The 22,301-nt window shown below is 43.3% G+C and overlaps 1 protein-coding gene across 1 annotated transcript in view; it reads right to left on the bottom strand.

Annotated features, from left to right (window-relative positions):
* saga (S-antigen; retina and pineal gland (arrestin) a) overlaps positions 1-22,301 on the bottom strand; it is a 44,265-nt gene that overhangs the window by 2,685 nt on the left and 19,279 nt on the right. The window contains exons 2-15 of the mRNA XM_034078424.2: positions 20,234-20,316; positions 18,267-18,327; positions 17,264-17,308; positions 15,770-15,969; positions 13,904-13,963; positions 13,752-13,819; positions 9,400-9,535; positions 7,777-7,861; positions 7,596-7,668; positions 4,136-4,273; positions 1,456-1,533; positions 892-906; positions 536-588; positions 70-79 (exon numbers count right to left, since the gene is read on the bottom strand). Coding sequence (XP_033934315.1) covers positions 70-79; positions 536-588; positions 892-906; positions 1,456-1,533; positions 4,136-4,273; positions 7,596-7,668; positions 7,777-7,861; positions 9,400-9,535; positions 13,752-13,819; positions 13,904-13,963; positions 15,770-15,969; positions 17,264-17,308; positions 18,267-18,327; positions 20,234-20,281 — 1,070 coding nt within the window. The 5' untranslated portion in view covers positions 20,282-20,316. The remainder of the gene's footprint in view (positions 1-69; positions 80-535; positions 589-891; positions 907-1,455; positions 1,534-4,135; positions 4,274-7,595; positions 7,669-7,776; positions 7,862-9,399; positions 9,536-13,751; positions 13,820-13,903; positions 13,964-15,769; positions 15,970-17,263; positions 17,309-18,266; positions 18,328-20,233; positions 20,317-22,301) is intronic.

Here is a 22,301-nt window from a genome sequence, read left to right as displayed (position 1 = left end):
AGAGACCTTCGGGATCAACGAGAGTAAAACACATGTAGATGTGTATAAGTGCTGAATGAACCATCTTACCTCTCCCTCACTGTTCGCAGCATGAAGAAGAAAGACGGGGAAAACAACAGATTAGATTCAGCTTCATTGGTTGGACTTTCCAACTATAAAACATTTCCCAGCTTGGGATCAATAAAGTACCTCTCATCTTATCTCATGAACATATTTATAGATTTGAATGAATGCATTTACTACGTAGTTATTAAAGAGTTAACGTTCTTTACACGAGAGGCTTTTGGTATTTATTTAATACTGTGTGTTGATGTTAGCGCTTGTTATAATTTGAACTAGTTATTTTACACTTTTACAGGTTTAATAATGTGTACACACACACGCACGCACGCACGCACGCACGCACGCACGCACGCACGCACGCACGCACGCACGCACGCACACACGCACGCACGACACACACACACACACACACACACACACACACACACACACACACACACACACACAACCACACACACACACACACACACACCTGGGTCAGGTTTAGGATGCATCAGTTTGAAGGGAACTTCCAGAGCGACCTCACTGCAGAAACACATTCATAAATGAATACAGAAAATATAATGTAACACTCACGGGTTCAACAAAGAGTGTGTGTTGATTAAGCTCTACTTTTTAAGATAAGAACATTCCACATATTATCATTTAGCATGTGGATAAACCTCTCTACATATCGGAACGTAAAGCAGAGATTTGGCAGAAATGATTTTAGTTTAGACATTTCACTTTTATTATCAATCATTTGTTTCTGCCAGAGAAAATACTGATCTACATCCGGTCACTAATCTACTTCCTGTTACTGATAGAAACAAGCAGACATGAGCTCACCTCGATCCCATCATCCTGTCGGGGCAGCAGGGACCAAAGATGAGAATCAGAACAAAATAACACGTTGATTGTTCATATTTAACACAACGCTATCTAAATTAATTAACTGATGTTTTTATCCATTGGTTTGGAACAGAAGAAAACAGTGAACATAATAACTAAGGGGCGGGACATCTCTAAGCTGGTTGACCAATCACAACAGAGCCGGCTAGCTAACCAATCAGAACAGACTGGGCTCTGGTTTCAGACTGCACTGTATGAGGAAAATGTCACCTTGAAAAATGTTATATTGTTTTTGTGAAATCTGAACTTTCAGACTTTTTTGTGAACATTTCTGAAAAAAATCTGATTTTTTTTACTTAATGTTTTTTTTTATACAGAAAAGTCAGAATTGTTTCAGAAAAACAAAAAAAAATCAGATTTTTAAACACACACACACACACACACACACACACACACACACACACACACACACACACACACACACACACACACACACACACACACACACACACACACACACACACACACACACACACACAACACACACACACACACACTGACCCTCCGATGACGAGCTTCACCATGACCCGGTATGAGACAATGATCCCCATCACCTCCTTCAGAACTCCCTCCTTGATACTGAAACAGAAAATATTCAACATGAACATTTTCAATAAAACACACATTAATCCTCTCTTCAAACGACGGGCGCCTCGCTGCAAATCATTCCCTCACACAAATGTGACAACATTTTCTTTTTGCGCTTTTCCACTGCAGCACGTAGCACGGTTTTAAGCGGGCCGGGTTTTCCTCTGGAGGAAGTTCCGGCTACTTTTCACCTGTTTTCTGGCAGTGTTTCTCCTATATACAAATAGTGGAATCTGCGCGCCGCAGCTAGGGGGCGCCAGCCAGGCACCCATTTTTATTAACATAATAATAAGTGCCGACCGTTTTTCATTTGTGATGGTTTGTTATGTGGATTTGTAGTATTTGTGTTACTGTATGTTCAATAAAGGTGTCTTTTTGCTAATCTGGAGACATTTGCACCTGTATGTACTGGCAGGACCGATTTTTGGCATAGGCGGTCGCCCCGAGGGCGCCAGATCTGGGGGGGCGCTGCGCTGGTAACTCTGGAAGGGGAAAAAACATTTTTGACCGTTGGAGCTCATCCTAATTTTTTGGCCTTGATTGTAACGATAGTCATAATTAAGTAAATGTAACACCCTTTTCACCCCGGTTACACTTTTCATCTGCCCTGAGGGGCTCCTTAGTTTCATCTGAAGTCACAGACAGAGAATCAGCACTTTGGAAACAGGGCTGAAACAGAGGGGATTATGGGTAATGCTGCAATGATCTGTTTGGTGTTTCAGCCAATCAGAGACAGGCTCTGGATATATCTGAGAGCTGTGATGTATTGATGAGAAAGAGTAGACGAGGGGACCTTTAACCTCTTAAGCCCGAAGATCCCCCCAGTGGACCCCTCCCACCGTTTTTGTCTCAGAGCTTCTTAACATTTATGAAACTATTAATGTTTCATACCCTTTTAAAGGTAAGAAACTCCGCTAAATGACAATAAGAACAATTGTTAGCTAAAAAAAACACAAGAGTAATACCAAGCCTTTGAATTAGCATTGAGCGAAACGCAGAACTCACTGTAGAAATGCCCTTATTACTATCTAAACTGCACAAACAAGATATACGATTTAAAGCTGAGACTCCACAGATTCCACACATGTAATGTCATCACTGTACGACCTTGAATTCCTGGAGCTATCAGCCAGAAAAGAGAAAGTAAACAACATCCGGTTTCAAAAATATTACAATAATTACGTCTTACCTTTTTTGATTTGTGATCAAAAGTTGTGTTCAACGGAATAAAATCGCCGCTCAAGGTTAATCCAATGTCTTTGTGTCACGTAGACATTTTTACTGATAATCCATCATCATATTTATGGCAATATACTGGGTATAAAGTTTTGCCGCCCAGGCTTGTACTTTCAGATATGTTTTGTTTGCTTCTCTATTACGTCCGCAATGGTAATGTTTACGTGGATTTGGGAACTGCCCATCGATTCTATTGGATGTAATGGTTAAGAAAAAGGTGTAAATCACGCGAATCGACCAATGGGTTCCAGAGATATGGTCCTGCGTAAAGTATAAAGAATGCCAGCCAGCTTAAGAACATTACGCAGGAGACTTTACTTATTGTTTACTACGTAAGGAAGCAGGAATTGCAGGACCCAGAGCGCACGGAGCACAAAGCGGACAGCAGATAACGGAATTGCAGTTTTATTGCTTATAGATTATCAGAACATTTCAAAGAGGACACAGCCCCATTGGATACTAACCTATGGATTAACTACATCATCGTTTTTATCGTTTTAATGCCATTGAAGACCAGTTTAGACCAGACAAAGAGGAAGGTGAGCCATTTTAGCCTAGCGCATTAGCGCTAGCGCCACTTGTTTTAATGTACGTTTTTGTTGAAAACGTCGCGAGTATGTATCTTTCAGTGTTGAGGTCGGCACCGTTAGATTCTGTGTCTTTACGATCATAAACAATGTGTTGGATGTGCAGCTGGGATAAGTAATAAGGGAGCTAGGAGTGATTTTCGGTGCAGTAATAGGTTAGCATTTTTCGCTCGGGGCTAATTCAGAGGCTCACTGTAAGAGGATAACAGAGTAGGCCTATGTTTTATTTTTATTTTGTTAACAACAGTTGTATTTGGATGGAATGGATACCTATAGTGATAATTCAAAGTAATAAAATGATTTTTACAGTGAAAAAGTTCAAATGGAACTGATGGTTCCCAAATTACCCAGAGGTGAGTCCGCTTGGACTTTATTTTTCTAAATCTCTCTAAAAAGGTCACATTTCACTTGTTTTGCATCAATCTTGATACAGGGTACTTATTACATGTTATAGTTTGGATTCCTAAAGCTTTTAGTTTACCTTACCATCATTCAAGGGTGGTTTTCACTATAAGTAATGTTTTTACTCTGTTCCATCTGAATTTACTTTAAAATAAAACATCTATATTGATTCTGACATTTCTACATCCAACTCACAGATGTAATCTTGCTTTGAGATAAAAGATTATTAATGTACCCCTTTTAGAAGTGAAGATATAGTCTTTGTTGTGTTAGTGGCATTTTCGAGCCTGAAACCTGAAAAACAGGCTCAGGGCTTAAGAGGTTAAGATTGCATTGCATTAGTGCGTAGATTAAGGTTTGTGTCTCACATGCTGGACGAGGCCAGGTTGGTGTCCTCGTGCTTCAGCTTCCCGTCCAGAGCGATGCCTCTCCTCTCGCGGTTGTTGGCCAGAAGAGGCAGCAGCTTGAAGTCTTTCTGCAGACTCTCTCCGGGAGGCACCGAGTTCCTGAGACACAGCACACATCATAGTGTTTCATTAAGTAGTATTTTACTGGTGTAGAAAAACAAAGTTCTGATGGACTTTTCGTAAAACATTGTAATAATTTTTAGAGATGCGTTTCGTTAAAAGTAGCTAAAGCTGTTATATAAATGCAGAGGAGAAGAAGCATAACGTGGCATAACATGGAAATACTCAAGTAAAGTACAAGTACCTCAACATTGTACTCAAGCACAGTACTTAGTAGTACATGTACGTAGTTACTTCACACCACTATAAGGTGACGATACAGTTTATCTAAAGTTATATTCCTTTAGGATTACACTTTAATAATATTAAATTAATAACAATAAGCTTTATTTGTATAGCACCTTTCAAACTAGAAGTGCAGTCCAAAGTGCGTCACCAATACAAATACACAAACAATGACCATCAATTATAGAATAGATTCTAACTTTCCTGAAGCGTCTGTTTGCACTCAGGTGGCGATAGTGTTTGTTTAAAGTAAATAAGATTACAGTTCATCAAAGATTTAAAATGATTATAGTAGAAAAAAAGAGGTTTACCAAAAATTCAAGAAATCGTTTATTAGGTTATTAAATAGGAATAAAATCCAAAATATCGTAACGGCAGATTTTGAGCTTTTGAAGCATTTATATTTAGAGAAAGCAACGAGACCGGAGAAAGGTCGGAGCTGCTGTGAGAGATGTTTAAAATGAACCCAACTTTACTCCGGATTCATTTTCTTTCATGCAACATTTATTTTTAAAGTGTTAAAACTATGTATAAAGCAAAGTGAACTCTGACCAAAGAAAATCACTTTTTAGACCAAACTTTCAAGATGCATTTTATTTATTAAGGCAGGATTTAAATGTAAGGCAACTTAAAACCGTGTTCCTTATCGTCACTTCAAAGAGGATTCATTAGACATCTCTAAAACCAGGGAACAAGCAGAAGTAACGTTGAACACATAAACGATATAAACGCAAGTCATCAGCTTTCCACAACGAATACAATAATATTAGATGTTGCTGATTCTTTTTTGGCGCTTTCACACCGAGTACTTTTCCCAGGAATAGTTCCCGGAAGTCTTCATTCCTGAACTATCAGCCGATCGCGTTCACGCCGGAATAAGTTCCCCGAGGGAGGATTAGGCAAATGAAGCCGCCGACGTCACTTCTTCTTCTTCTGCTTTGGGTTTACTGGCAGGCCGCAAACCACTTCACGGTGTATACTGCCACCCGGAGTCTCCGGCCGGAAGTCCCCGGAGTTGGGGAAGGCCTGACCGCCATCTCCACCGCTCCCATGTTTTCTTTTGTGTTGCCATAAATTAAGCCCATTCCCAAACCGCCCCCTACACCCTACACCCTACCCCCTACCCCTACACCTACACCCTACACCCTACCCCTACACCCTACCCCTACCCCTACACCTCCGTTTGCGCGTTCACGTGGAGGGTCCGCCATATTGAGGGCTGTTCCAAAGCAACGAGTGTGGAGGGGGAGTGGGCTATCAAGCCCTCAAACAGCGAGTCTGCAGCGGTGCTGACTTGAGACCGGTCTCTACCTGACCGGAGTCACGCTGTGTGTGTCCGTCAGGAAACACGCTGTTTACAAGTAGTTCCAGCAAACATCTGCTGATAAACTGTGATGTTAACGACCTCATGATGACCTCATATGTTTTAACTTAGGATCAAACCTGTGTTTAGTCTAGAAAAAGGTAAATGGGTGCATTTTATTATAAAGTTGTGTATATTTACAGACCGTTGCAAAAACTAAGAAGCTTACAAGCATCAGGTTTAAAACTAAAAGAGCTTTGAAACACAATGAAAGATGTTTGGAGTTTTATTTGAGTTATTCATTTAAACTCTTTGTCTAAGAGATGCTGATTTGAAACCGTTGTTAGCTACAGTTACGGCACTTCCTGTTTCTGCCGGAGAGAGGGGAGGCCGTCCCAAAGCTCGCTGCTGTGTTTACTCCCTCCATCTGACAGGAGGAGCCTCGTTGAGCTGCGAGTGTGGCTGCAGACGGAGTTCACTCCATCACAGAGTGGAGGGGTCGAGGGAGTGGTTTGGGATTGGGCCTTAGTCTCTCTCCGTTGGTGTGCTGGGCTAATGCTAATAATGCTAATGCTAAAAACCTTTCTGAGTTTTACGGGGCGTGGTTTGCCTTTCGCCCAGCCAATCAGAAATGGTTAGTTTGGCCGACACGCCCACGAACCTTTTCCTCCCCAGGACAGTACCCCCTCTCTAGCAGGGACGATCTGGGGGTGGAAAGGTTTGCGAGAACTAGGGACTAGTTCCAGATCCTTTTGGTGTGAAACCAAATCTCCCCATCGGCCTAGTTCTTGGGAAAAGCACTCCGGTGTGAAAGCGCCTCAAGATCTTAGAAATAACTTGTTCAGCTGTAACACTAATTCTATTTGAGCTAGCACTCATGTTTTTATTTTCTCTTGGCTGGACAATGAATGTTTTGAATGTATTTTAATGTCCTTTTTTAACGTGTTTCTTGTGCACTTGATCTCGCTGCTTTGTAAAGGATCCAACCCTACAAGCAAGCGTTTTGATCAGGTGCCTGATCCTCAACGTCTCACTGTGGATTTATTCTCCGTTGGTTTATTCTCAAACTGAAATAATCAATCAATTACAAAATCAGAAATCATACAGGGCAGCGAGATGTTGATGTCTTTATGACACGCTGTACGGTGACCGTTGTACAGTCTCTTAGCATATGTATTTAATATGATTTAATACATTACATCTTTACATTTCTAGTTATTGTGATTTTGATCATGTTTTTAATTATTGTTTAATTATTGTACTCCCATCGTGTTATGTGATACTGTAGTTCAACTGAGGCTGTTTAAATGTGGTGTATAAATAAATAAAGAGATTGATCTTTAAGTAGCCAAGACACACTCCGTCTAAAACACGTCTGCCGTTATGTTGCTATTGAATCTCCATCTGTTCGGACTCTGAGGGGCATTTTTATTTATCCTTCATATTTAAAAATAGTCATTATTGTGTTAACGTTTTGAGTTTGTTATGCAGCTCTAGAAAGAGTGAAGTATTTCCTTTTCTTTGTTTTCAAAATGAAAGCTTACATTTCTACTAAAGTCCATTGTTCAGTATTTATTTGACATCTTATTGTATTTTACATGTATGCACTATTGTGACGATATTTACCATCTTTTTTAATGTATATAAAGAGTACTTTATGTTGCACTTCTGAATGAGACTTCAGATTGTCTTCGCTGGAGCGATTGAGCATTCAACACCTCAGAGCAGAGCGTGTGTGTCATGTGTGTTAGTGAAGTGTGAGCGGTGCGTTACCCAGGCTCCTCGATGGCCACAGATTTGACCCAAATGTCGTTGGAGTACAGCACCACGGTGGAGATCTGATCCACTGAGAGGAGGAAACATGCCATCATTTCACTGCACGCAACAGACAGGTCAGACACGTAGAAATGAGACGTTACTGAACCTCCATATTAGAATGAAGTATCATGTTTACCGGACACGACGATGCTCTTGATGTGTTTGCTCGTGTTGTTCGTGATGCCGAGGTTCACCTTGACCGTCTCACCGTGGTAATACATCTGGAAACAAAATGCAAGGTGAACAAACATCATTATAATATTTGTACGTTCACTTCTCCCGTTTTACAAATGACTAAAAGTTCTGGAAAGTTAATAATCTGAACGTTGTATTATCGCACTTTGTATTCAGCCATTTGATACTGCGAACCTTTCTGTACATTTCTACTTATCTCTTTCATTTTAAACATGATCTTAGCATGACTTCCCCCACACAGGCCAAACACCTGGCCCGTAGACCTCTTCATGTTTAAAGGTCATCTATCGTGCTATTATTAGACAATAGCAGAGCTCTCAGAATATGAAAATATATAAAAAACATGTCTATGAAGTGTTTTGCTCAAAATACCAAACAAATAAAAATTATTGATACAAAATGAAAACGCTTTAAAGAGGAGGGGTCTGAGCTCATGGGGACCCGGCAGCTACCGTCTAAACTAAATGCTGCCGTGATGAAACTCCATATCATGGATTATCAAGGATCTGAAACAGTCTGGAGCTCAAAGGCTTTCTCTCTCCCGGTTACACCACAAGGTGAGTTCCTTTCTACTTCCTGCTTCTTCACACACATGCTCTCCAGTACAGGTTAGCTCTCAGTGTTAGCGATGCTAATGTGAACAACGACCATATTACGTCCAGAACAGTCGGGCGTTGTTTCTGATAGCAACGTTTCTGATTGGCCCGTGGGTCCACATTTCAGATGTTACGTCATATCGGACGCAAATCTGGATCAGCTCCGTTGATCCCCGTTTTTAGAGATTTGGGTACGGAGGAAAAGAGAGAGGGTTTATTTCCTGACTCTGCGTGAGTTCCCCGACGCACCGGGGACACACCGGGGACACACAGGGACACACCGGGGACACACAGGGACACACCGGGGACACACCGGGGACACATGGTGAGGGATGGAGAGAAGACATCACAAAGTGCATGATAGGTCCCCTTTAAACTGAATTATAGTTTCATATATGGCCCTTTGGTTTTGTTCTAGTCGTCCTAGATATTTCCTCTCCTCTCACTCCCCCTGTCTCACGCATGTATAACGGTGTTTCCTAACCCTAACCCTAACCTGAATGTGGTTTCCTTTGCCTTTGTATGTATTGTAGAATAGTATTATTTAAATACTATTCTAAAGAAAACATGTTATTGTAAGTATTCCACATATTGTGCACCAACACACCAAAGCAGATTCCTTGTATGTGGAAAGCTACTTGGAAATGAACTGGATTCTGATCAAATCAAAATGTAGATTAGCTGACGTTTATCTAACGAGACGGACAATAAGTGCAAACACAGCACAACAAGGGGCCTGCAGGTATATTCACTTTGTCATAAAAGAGTTATCCAATGTAAAGTGTATAAAAGGGCGTCTCGTGGTAATACCGAATGAAGCCACTGGGTTTCGTTTGATTTGAGTTATTCGAGTGCAATGAGCGGCCGCCCTGAAAGACTTGCTGCGTCTCTAGATGCAGCGGCTGGGTTAGAAATGAGCTCTGAAAGGGGCTTTGTCCGTGCAGCTGAAGATAATAATGTGAAGCCACCTCTTTGTCCAGGCTGGCCTTGACGTGCAGCGGTTTGTCCGACATGGCGAACTCCTTGCTGATTTCCACAGACTGCGCCGCCACCTCGCTGTCCGGAGCGTACTGCACCTTCCGGATCATCAGCGCCACCGTGCTTCTGTCGACAGAGCAGCGTATCGAAAACATAAAACACAAGTAGATTTATATCCTTCGTTCTTTCAACAAAATAATAATAATAATAATAGCTTAGATTTAAATAGCGCCTTTCATGGGACCCAAGGTCGCTTTACAAGGAAGAACAGGGCAAAACAAACATAACAAAACAAAAGGCAGTCAGACGAACAGTCAGTCGGACAAAACAACAAATAGATTAGGGGCCAAAGGCCTTGGTGAACAGACGGGTCTATAGCTAATAGCTCATTTCCATCTGTGGTCCTCAGACAGGTTCATAACAATCAATAAACAAACAATAACATTGCATGATCTTTATCAGTCAAACCATTTAAAAACCTGATTTAAGTACAGCTCAATAAATTAATACATAGCACACTTACATGATCTCGGTCACTCAAATAATTACAAAGCCTGATTTAAATACAGGTTACGAACATAATACTTAGTACACTTCAAATACACTTAAATAAAATATCTAAGATATGACAGTGTAATTAATGTTGGCATGACTGGTTGCTTAATATACTTTTTGTTGCACCATAGGAAAACGAGTTAAAGTCAGTTCAGGTTTTAAGTTCAACTGGAAGAGTGTTCCGGTGCTCGATGGCCGTAAACGAAAATGCTGACCGTCCAAAGGCAGTGCGCCTCAGAGGGAGGTTAGATCTGCATTTGATGAAGATCTGGAGTTTCTGCAACTCTGCTCACGGGGAAACTGAAAAAAGCCCCTCAACGGTGGTGTTGTAGAATTGTGAATGATTCTGAATACCAATCGAACTCGGGAAAGTAGAACAAGACTATCACAACTGAACAGTTTGTATTTGGACAGTATATTGCAATGATGGTGTTTTAATGACTTTCTATCCATAACTTTCAAGGCTTGTTCATAAAGAACCTCAGGTGGTCTCATAGCGGTCTGAGTTGCGTGGGACCAGCAGGTTATACGGTAGTGAACATGTGATGGTATCATGCCATGCAAAAAGGTTTTCGATGCTTCTATGGTTAATGAGTTCCTAATATGTTTACATTTGAAAATGTTATATTTCAGCTTTCTAGTCATGCTTCTAATGTGGCTTTCAAAAGTCAAATGGGCATCCAAGACCACTCCCAAGTATTTTACCTCATTGACGTTTTCAATTATTTTACCATTCACACGAAGCTGTGGACGCGTGGTTGTTTTTTTCTTACTCGTGAAATACATTGTCACTGTTCTGTTAGTGTTTAGAGTAAGACACGAGTCATTTTTGTGACAATTTCCCGATTTTGGATCAACAAAGTACATCTTATTATCTTATCTTAACGGAACTACGCCTATATTGCGTACAGCGCCCATACACTATGGCGCCCCACCCCCTTAAATCAGGTAAGTTGAACTGCCCCAGCCCTGCAGGCTGTTTATGTCCTCAAGGAGCGGGGGGGGGGGGGGGGGGGGCGCCTTTGACCTGATGTGACTCGGGAGAAGAAAACAAAGACGGTAATTAGCATGTGGAAAATAACAAAGTTATCTGGTGCCTGCCAAGAGGGGACACATGCTGATGTAGAAGAGACATGAAGAACAGGGGACACATGTTGATGTAGAGGACACATGAAGAAGAGGGGACACATGTTGATGTAGAGGACACATGAAGAAGAGGGGACACATGCTGATGTAGAAGAGACATGAAGAAGAGGGGACACATGTTGATGTAGAGGACACATGAAGAAGAGGGGACACATGTTGATGTAGAAGAGACATGGAGAAGAGGGGACACATGTTGATGTAGAAGAGACATGAAGAAGAGGGGACACATGTTGATGTAGAAGAGACATGGAGAAGAGGGGACACATGTTGATGTAGAGGACACATGAAGAAGAGGGGACACATGCTGATGTAGAAGAGACATGAAGAAGAGGGGACACATGTTGATGTAGAGGACACATGAAGAAGAGGGGACACATGTTGATGTAGAAGAGACATGGAGAAGAGGGGACACATGTTGATGTCGAAGAGACATGAGGAAGAGGGGACACATGTTGATGTAGAAGAGACATGAAGAAGAGGGGACACATGTTGATGTAGAAGAGACATGGAGAAGAGGGGACACATGTTGATGTAGAAGAGACGTGAAGAAGAGGGGACACATGTTGATGTAGAAGAGACATGAAGAAGAGGGGACACATGTTGATGTAGAAGAGACATGGAGAAGAGGGGACACATGTTGATGTAGAGGACACATGAAGAAGAGGGGACACATGTTGATGTAGAGGACACATGAAGAAGAGGGGACACATGCTGATGTAGAAGAGACATGAAGAAGAGGGGACACATGTTGATGTAGAGGACACATGAAGAAGAGGGGACACATGTTGATGTAGAAGAGACATGGAGAAGAGGGGACACATGTTGATGTAGAAGAGACATGAAGAAGAGGGGACACATGTTGATGTAGAAGAGACATGGAGAAGAGGGGACACATGTTGATGTAGAGGACACATGAAGAAGAGGGGACACATGCTGATGTAGAAGAGACATGAAGAAGAGGGGACACATGTTGATGTAGAGGACACATGAAGAAGAGGGGACACATGTTGATGTAGAAGAGACATGGAGAAGAGGGGACACATGTTGATGTCGAAGAGACATGAGGAAGAGGGGACACATGTTGATGTAGAAGAGACATGAAGAAGAGGGGACACATGTTGATGTAGAAGAGACATGGAGAAGAGGGGACACATGTTGATGTAGAAGAGACGTGAAGAAGAGGGGACACATGTTGATGTAGAAGAGACATGAAGAAGAGGGGACACATGTTGATGTAGAAGAGACATGGAGAAGAGGGGACACATGTTGATGTAGAAGAGACATGAAGAAGAGGGGACACATGTTGATGTAGAAGAGACATGAAGAAGAGGGGACACATGTTGATGTAGAAGAGACATGAAGTAGAGGGGACACATGTTGATGTAGAGGAGACATGAAGAAGAGGGGACACATGTTGATGTAGAAGAGACATGGAGAAGAGGGGACACATGTTGATGTAGAAGAGACATGAAGAAGAGGGGACACATGTTGATGTAGAAGAGACATGGAGAAGAGGGGACACATGTTGATGTAGAAGAGACATGAGGAAGAGGGGACACATGTTGATGTAGGAGAGACATGAGGAAGAGGGGACACATGTTGATGTAGAAGAGACATGAAGAAGAGGGGACACATGTTGATGTGGAGGAGACATGAAGAAGAGGGGACACATGTTGATGTAGAAGAGACATGGAGAAGAGGGGACACATGTTGATGTAGAAGAGACATGAAGAAGAGGGGACACATGTTGATGTAGAAGAGACATGGAGAAGAGGGGACACATGTTGATGTAGAAGAGACATGAGGAAGAGGGGACACATGTTGATGTAGAAGAGACATGAAGTAGAGGGGACACATGTTGATGTAGAGGAGACATGAAGAAGAGGGGACACATGTTGATGTAGAAGAGACATGGAGAAGAGGGGACACATGTTGATGTAGAAGAGACATGGAGAAGAGGGGACACATGTTGATGTAGAAGAGACATGAAGAAGAGGGGACACATGTTGATGTAGAAGAGACATGAAGAAGATGGGACACATGTTGATGTAGAAGAGACATGAAGAAGAGGGGACACATGTTGATGTAGAAGAGACATGAAGAAGATGGGACACATGTTGATGTAGAAGAGACATGAAGAAGAGGGGACACATGTTGATGTAGAAGAGACATGAAGAAGAGGGGACACATGTTGATGTAGAAGAGACATGAAGAAGAGGGGACACATGTTGATGTAGAAGAGACATGAAGAAGAGGGGACACATGTTGATGTAGAAGAGACATGGAGAAGATGGGACACATGTTGATGTAGAAGAGACATGAAGAAGAGGGGACACATGTTGATGTAGAAGAGACATGAAGAAGAGGGGACACATGTTGATGTAGAAGAGACATGAAGAAGAGGGGACACATGTTGATGTAGAAGAGACATGAAGAAGAGGGGACACATGTTGATGTAGAAGAGACATGGAGAAGAGGGGACACATGTTGATGTAGAAGAGACGTGAAGAAGAGGGGACACATGTTGATGTAGAAGAGACATGAAGAAGAGGGGACACATGTTGATGTAGAAGAGACATGGAGAAGAGGATTTTGCAGAATAGGTGACCTTTAAATAAACAGATATAAAAAAACATCCTACCGTTTGCGGACTTTCGCGTCCTGGCTCTCAGCGCTGAAGGCTTTGATCTCAAACTCCACGCAACAGTGCTGCGGAAGAAGAGAACCGGGCGTCACCCCCCCGTCAAGTGCTCACTTCATCAGTAAAGGTTTGATTCCCTGGCAGGGTCTTACCTTTCCTGAGTCGTTCGGGCCCGGCTGCAGCATCACCGAGCAAGGCAGGTTGTTCGGCAACTGAGGAGACGACACATCCACTATTTCATCTGTTGTGTTGTGCTGCTCTGTTGTGCAGCCTGTGCCCTAAGCATGTCATCGTCATAGCTACACAAGACAATAAAAGCCTTGAAACTTCAATCTTCATTCCTGTGAGATCTCTGCACTAGGTGTAAGGGAAACTTCTGCAGCAATGCAGAGTCAGGACTCAGAGAGACACGAGGAGAGCTGGAGCTTTGATGTCAAACAATGATAGTTTATTGCAAGGATACGGCCGGAGAATCCACATCACAAGTCACAGCAGCAAACGGTTCTGACTGCCCGGTGGGTTGTCATGTCGAGTCTGACCGGCCTATCTCTCGATAGAGCTTTTAACTAGCTTACAGAGAGTTAATGAGCATATCGGGGGATGGGGCGTTAACACCTGGGAACACTGGAGATATCCCCCAACTGGAAATACTCGATCACTCGTCAGTGGCGTTTAGAAGCCAGCGCTCTCACAGTCGTAAACCCCCCTATCAGGCCATACAACTGACCCTTAAGTGCTGGAGCACATTCCTTAAAGGAGCTAACAGAATATTGGTTGGTTCATTTGAGGATTCATTTTAAAACTCTTTTATTTTATTTACTTTTAAAGCCCTGAATGGCCTGGCCCCGCCGTACCTCTCTGAGCTGTTACACAGCTACACGCCCACTCGCACTCTCAGGTCAGCTGATCAGTTGCTCCTGAGGGTGCCAAAAACAAAGTCTAAGCGCAGAGGGGACCGTGCTTTCTCTGCTGCCGCCCCTAAACTGTGGAACGACCTGCCCTCGCTCATCAGACAGGCTCCCACACTGACTGCTTTAAATCCCGTCTGAAAACCCACCTCTTCTCCTTGGCATTCAGAAACAAGTAGAGTGTTGCTTTTATTTGCTTTCAGTGGTCTATTGTTTTTATTATATGCCTGTTATTTTTAATTATTACGTTTATTCTGGTTTGTTTTGTGTTTGTATCTTGTATTTTAAATGTATTTATATTATGTTGTGTACAGCACTTTGGTCTGAAGGTTTTTAAAGTGCTATATAAATAAAGTTGGATTGGATTGGATATTAACGTCAACAGGCAATAAGGTTACATATCTAGGAGACAGAATTATTCCCTCACACTAGTGATGGAGTTACGGCTCTTTGAAGGGAGCCGGATCTTAGGGCTCCTTTCCCTTCCGAGAGCCGTTCAAAGGAGCCCTTTTTGTTCTAAGGGGCGGGGTTAGTAATCACCAGGATAATGATTGGCTGTAGCCAGAAGTCTACTTTTACTCGCAGAAAGATGTATAACTTGCTCCATCTCTCAGCTACTGCTCGAGCAGCGTGCGTTATGGCATCATCTACGGCACACTTGCATTCAGGAGAGCGAGTCCCTTAAAGGCGAGTGGATTCACGGCAGGCAGTCAACCAACGATAAAAAGAACGGCTGTGGTGACTAGTGCCACTCCATATCACCTGGGATTGGCTAAACGAATTGGACGCTTGCAATTTCCATGTACGACAACGTTTTAGCTTTTCAATATCTTATTATCTTATCTTATTTACAAAGGAAAACAGCGTGTTCACGGACACGATGGACAAGGTCAGAAAACGATTGCTCTCCCAGTCACAAGCAATGCACCTGTGCCAGGAGATCAGTTGTATATGGTGTTGCCCATTACGCCATCCTCTGTTCAAAATAACAATAACATATCAACCGTTCTAGAGGGCGCAACAACGGCTCTCCCCAGGTACGAGTCGGTTCCCGTTCAAAAGAATCGGACGTCCGTGAACGTAACATCCCTATTCTCCACCACAACGTACCTCGAAGAAGAAGGGGTACGCGTTGTCTCCCAGCTTCTGCAGCAGCTTGGCCTGCATGCGGCTGTGGATGCAGCTCTCGCGGTCCTGCAGCGGGGGGTAAACCTGCCGGCTGGACACGTGCAGCTCCCGCCGGAGAGCCACCCCCAAAACCGACACATCGTCCCGGCCGTATCGGAAGGTGCAGGACAGGGTGACGAACACTGAGGGCAGAGGAGCAACCGGAGGAGGGAGAAGGACTCAGGTCTGGTGCTTGAGTACAAGTAGAAGTACTCACATCTTGTACTTGAGTGAAAGTAGAAGTACTCAGATCTTGTACTTGAGTAAAAGTAGAAGTACTCAGATCTTGTTCTTGAGTAAAAGTAGAAGTACTCAGATCTTGTTCTTGAGTAAAAGTATAAGTACTCAGATCTTGTTCTTGAGTAAAAGTAGAAGTACTCAGATCTTGTACTTGAGTAAAAGTAGAAGTACTCAGATCTTGTACATGAGTAGTAGAAGTACTCAGATATTGTACTTCAGTAAAAGTAGAAGTACTCAGATATTGTACTTGAGTAAAAGTAGAAGTACTCAGATATTGTACTTGAGTAAAAGTAGAAGTACTCAGATCTTGTACTTCAGTAAAAGTAGAAGTACTCAGATATTGTACTTCAGTAACAGTAGAAGTACTCAGATCTTGTACTTAGTAAAAGTAGAAGTACTCAGATATTGTACTTGAGTTAAAGTAGAAGTACTCAGATCTTGTTCTTGAGTAAAAGTAGAAGTACTCAGATCTTGTACTTGAGTCAAAGTAGAAGTACCAGAGTGTAGGAATACTCTGTTTCAGTAAAAGTCCTGCATTCAAAATGTTCCTCAAGTGAAAGTAGAAAGTATTCTCATCTAAATATAGTGAAAGACAGTGAAAGTAGTCGTTGTGCAGATTGGTCCATTTCAGAATAATATATATGATATGTTTTATAATGATTGATCATGAAAGTGTTCTCAAAGCTGGTAAAGGTGCAGCTAGTCTGAAGTACTTTGTAGACTGCAGGGTAGCTGGTGGAGGAGCAGCTAGTCTGGAGTACTTTGTAGACTGCAGGGTAGCTGGTGGAGGTGCAGCTAGTCTGGAGTACTTTGTAGACTGCAGGGTAGCTGGTGGAGGAGCAGCTAGTCTGGAGTACTTTGTAGACTGCAGGGTAGCTGGTGGATTTACTCCAGGTGGAACTAAAGTCTGATTCAACACTTGATTAGATTTCACATCATTCATCCAGATCTGTGAAGTAACTGAAGGGATTAAATACATTTTACAGTTTATCTCTGAACTGTAGTGGAGTAGAAGTACACAGTAGCAGAACATGGAAATACTTAAGTAAAGTAAAATACCTCAATTTGTACTTAAGTACTGTACTTGAGTAAATCTACTTAGTTACTTTACACCTCTGAAGTGGACTCTGTTTGATTTTAGAATATCTGTGAGGTGAACCCCGTCCTGAGATCTACTTCCTGTGTTTTGGTACCGACCTTTCCTCCCCTGCAGAGCCTGAGGATCGATGAGGATGACGCCATCTGGTGGTAGAAAACATTCAAAGGTCATGATGTGATAAATATGGAGCAGTATTTTTAAACTTAGTTACATGGATAATAAAATGTTTCCCACAACTTCTTACAACGTGACTGCGTTCACAAAGTGCTACACAAATAAAATGTATTGCACTTGGATTTCATGAAACAGAAAACTCAAAAAAATTGAGAGAATACAGATAAAAAAAAATGTAATAAGATAATATTTGTAGATATTTACTAGACACTGGCCGTTTCTCAATGTCGAGGAAGGATGCTCCAGAGCCACTATTTCAAGGATGCTACGTCATCGAGTCCCAACGAAGGACTGTGTCCAATGTCCAGGATGCTTGAAATTCTACCGAGGCCGGCGTACTTCGTTGCGGGAAATTTCGAGGCTGCACATGTGTATCCTCCGCGATCTTAAAATCCCCACAATGCTTTGCGCACGGACCAATTTCCAAAATCTGTGGCGGAAAATGTAAGGCGGGGCCTCTCATATGACGCACACTTGCTCGCCTGTTCCATTCTTCGTTCTCCGAATACCAGGAAGGATTCTTGCCTCGCTTCTGAAGGACCTGACTCGCAAGACATGTCCTACCAAGGAAGTATCCTCGACGTTGAGAAACACCCAAACTATCTTTGCTTTTAATGAATTGTGTGTGCTCAGTACACAAAAGTGTGTCTGACTAGAATACACTTAAATAATAATGAGAACACATTTAAATATTGATAAAAAACACAATCAAAGCCTAATTGTGATTCCAGATTCTCTGCATAAGAACAAACAGTTTATATTTACATTTTACCGACATGCTCTGAATAAGAAGGTGTTTATTTAACTGTGACATGACACTGAGCAGCTAACATTGAATATATGGTTTAGTAATATTAGAATATAAATGGAGGGGCAGATGTAACCTGACGACAGACACATGAGTGATGTTGCTAATGAGAAACTCACCCACTGGATCCACATAGTCCACATGGTCCACGAAGTCTCTTCTCCCCATGTAGACTCCGACCTAACGAGATAAAGAAGGACCCTATTTAGGGCTGAATGTCTCTTTCAGGCTTTTTGGTGAAGCTTTGAATCCCTGTCGCCATATTGTATCATCTCATTACCCTAACACACGTTACTTTTCTTATATAAAGGAGTTTTAATTGAAATAAAATCAACTTTCTTGATAAGTGAAACTCGTACAGAGCCAACATAATAACGACCAAAGTATTTACAGACAGCAAAGAATCCAACAATAGAAACACTAAACTGAACCATCTTTTACAACCCAATCGTTCGACCATCACACACTCATGTTTGTACGGGATTGTGCAGATCCCTCTCACTTAGTACTGACCCTCATGAATCAGTTATATAACCACTGACTGAAGAGCTGGAACATCTGTTTACATATCAATAACATCCTCAGAACTTCATCAGCCATTTGTCATAGTCGTCCAGTTACCTGCACAATGAACCCGGAAGTGTTGAGTACACCAAAGTGTTATGTTAGAAATGTAAAGTGCGGGTCCTCAGCACGTAGAAACCGCCGGATGCTAACCTGCATATGTTGGGCACTTTGTACAATTAGCATAAGGTGCATTAATTGGCTTACGCAGACAATGGTTTAACACATGGCTGTTTTGGAGGTTATTGAGATCGCTGAGTCCATTTCTGACATTTCAGGATCAAATATGTCTGTTTTAAAGATAAGATAAGATAAGATGGACTTTTATTAACCCCTCGTGGGGAAATTGTTTCTCTGCATTCGACCCATCCTAGTGTTAGGAGCAGTGTGCTGCCATTTTGAACGGCGCCCGGGGAGCAGTGTGGGGAACGGTGCCTTGCTCAGGGACACCTCGGTAGCACTTGGTCTTGCCGGGACTTGAATTGGTGACCTTCCAGTTGCCAAGCCAAGTCCCTATCGACTTCACCACCACCGCCCACTAAAGTGTCCATGTTTGGGCTGATTTTGACCACTAGTAGTGTAGGGACCATTAGATACAGAGAGCACAAGATGATCATTAGTACTTCTACTGTGGACGAGTTAGTTTAAATAAGCAATCTGTCCAATCCAGATGATCCAGATGATTTTTAGGAGTCCCCTAAAAACAAAATCTACCGAAAATAAATCAAAATCAGCGCCTGGGGAAAAGAAATATGGTTTGATCAGACATGGACTCAGCATCCTCAATAACCCGGTGTCTAGTGCCGGAGACCTTACTGAGCATTTCTAAAATAGAACTTGGGGGTACTCAACATGTCCGGGTTAGGACTCTATGATCGCACACAGACTAGCAGCATGACTTTAGTGCTGTAAACATCTGAGGGAAGTTACGGAGGTTAGAGATCAACGTTGTTTGGGATCTGACAAAAAGCCGTTATCCACACTCAGCTGATCTGCAACATGTCACTCAGAGAGCGAACATGAACTGATCTGGAGTCTACATCCTTTACTATCAAACAAGCACGAGCATAACAGCTCAGCGGTTATGTGTCGAGGGCCTTTTGTTTGTCTGTAGCTGCAGAAATGAAACTGTAGTTCCAGAAGGTCTCCTTTAACAAACACCATATGTTTTAAAAGACGGGTAAAGAAGTCCTCGAAAGACGTGTTGCTTTGCGACGGAGAAGAGTTGGGTAAAAGGAGTCGTATATAATGTTGATGGATGCTGTGCCAATGAGACTGTGGTCGTGAAGCAGGACGGGAGGAGAGGTTCAGGGACAGAATGACCATCTAACGATTATCAATCAGTCAGTGCCTGTGTTCTTGTTTCCATCACGTTCGTTGTCCACGTGTTTTATGTTCGTGTTGTACAGTACCTGCTTTCCTCTCTCACTGCTTTTATCAGACACATTCCTTTAGGTGGAAAGCTACTTTCCGAACCTCATTCAGGTGATTATATAAATACACATGCAGATGTTTCACTGACCGACTTGTCACTGCAAATCTTCTTGAAAACCACATTTTTCGGGCTCATGTTGGAGCTGATCGAGGGCAGAGGGCGAGCGATGCCTGGGGAAAAGAAAGAGACAAGCATGTAGTCATTGATGTCATGCACTTAGCACTGTGATGCACGGTTTACAGTAGCGGTCTCACTTTTCGGTTATACATTAAAAGTCTGTAGCGATGACAGCAAAATGCTCTGGCGTAAGATAAAGTCAGGAGGTTGTCCATAATGTAAACACACCTTAAAGCGGACCTATCATGCTATATCTGAGTAATATATTGTAGGGCCATACCTAACATGCCTCATTTCGCTCTATTTGCTCTTTTTAGCCCTGTTTTTGCAAAAGTCTTCTTCGCTGCTTGTGTGGCAGACTACAGCGCCACCTACAGGCCTGGCACATGTACCACAGCGTCTCCAGCGCTTTCGAGCGGTCACTTTCGTGGCCCAACCCCCCATTCCCCTGATAGGTGGAAAAGCTCCTCGTTCCTGACGTCAGAGATATTTCAAATCAGGATCCGATCCGTTGCAGCCCCGTTTTTAGAGATGTGGGTACGGAGGAAAAGAGAGAGGGTTGTGTTTTCTGACACGTGGTGAGTACCCTGACACACCGGGACACATCTTCATGTATACAAGACGTACAAAAGAGCATTTTGCATGATAGGTCCCCTTTAACTAAACTACACATGTTGAACCAGAAGTGGGGCTGTATGCAGAGCCTGTAACCTGAATGTGGCTGATATCAGACGGAGGCTCTGACACCCCGCAATCAGCAGTTATTTTACACGATCCTTTAAAACCAGAATCAGTCCTTTATTGTTCAACGTCTGCATGTGGAAACACCCCCGTGCAAATCAAACTATTACCACAATATTTTCTCTACGTTTGTATTTTAGCGTTTGACTGCATTCACTCTGGAGTACAAGTTTCTCTCATGCTTTTATATTTAAAATGTTTTTGAATGAAGGTGTTGAAGATCTGTCGGTGTTTTATTTTGAAGTGTCGCGGTCTGGCTGTTTTCCTGTTTTATTTTGAAAGGTGTTCTTTAGTCCGTGGTTGCTTCCTGTCTGATGACCTGGTTGTGTTCACCTGGTTGTGTTCACCTGCGTCTTGTCTTTGTGATCACAAGCCTTGCTGGTATTTCAGTTCTGCTCGTCTCTCAGTTGTTTTCAGATCCTTGATGATATTTGGACGGCTAATGTCGGAGAGAGATTATGTGTTGGTGCTTGGCCTCGTGTGGCCTCGTGTGGCCTGGCCTCGTGTGGCCTCGTGTGGCCTGGCCTCGTGTGGCCTCGTATGGCCTGGCCTCGTGTGGCCTGGCCTCGTGTGGCCTCGTGTGGCCTGGCCTCGTGTGGCCTCGTGTGGCCTGGCCTCGTGTGGCCTGGCCTCGTGTGGCCTCGTGTGGCCTGGCCTCGTGTGGCCTGGCCTCGTGTGGCCTCGTGTGGCCTGGCCTCGTGTGGCCTGGCCTCGTGTGGCCCTCGTGTGGCTGGGCCTCGTGTGGCCTGGCCTCGTGTGGCCTCGTGTGGCCTGGCCTCGTGTGGCCTGGCCTCGTGTGGCCTCGTGTGGCCTGGCCTCGTGTGGCCTGGCCTCGTGTGGCCTCGTGTGGCCTGGCCTCGTGTGGCCTGGCCTCGTGTGGCCTCGTGTGGCCTGGCTCGTGTGGCCTGGCCTCGTGTGGCCTCGTGTGGCCTGGCCTCGTGTGGCCTGGCCTCGTGTGGCCTGGCCTCGTGTGGCCTCGTGTGGCCTCGTGTGGCCTGGCCTCGTGTGGCCTGGCCCAGTTCTGCTAATAAAGGAAACGTTTAACAATGAAAGAAACTGTCTTCTGCATGTGGGTCCGGTACTCGGCTCTGTAACCGTGACGGAAGTAAAATACAGGAAAACAGCGACAGATCGTGACGGAAGGACTTTTCCTTGTAACTGGGTATTTCCACACGGTGGCGTATACTTTCATTTAACCCTCCTGTTGTCTTCGGGTCAAATCTGACCGATTTACTTCTTTCATCAATCACAACTTTTATGTTTTACATTAGATTGCATTCAGGCTTCATGATATCCG

The sequence above is a fragment of the Pseudochaenichthys georgianus genome, unplaced genomic scaffold (genome assembly GCF_902827115.2).
Source record: "Pseudochaenichthys georgianus unplaced genomic scaffold, fPseGeo1.2 scaffold_428_arrow_ctg1, whole genome shotgun sequence".
Lineage (NCBI taxonomy): Eukaryota > Metazoa > Chordata > Actinopteri > Perciformes > Channichthyidae > Pseudochaenichthys > Pseudochaenichthys georgianus.
Note: the sequence above shows the minus strand (reverse complement) of the source record. Positions and strands in the feature narration are given on the sequence as shown.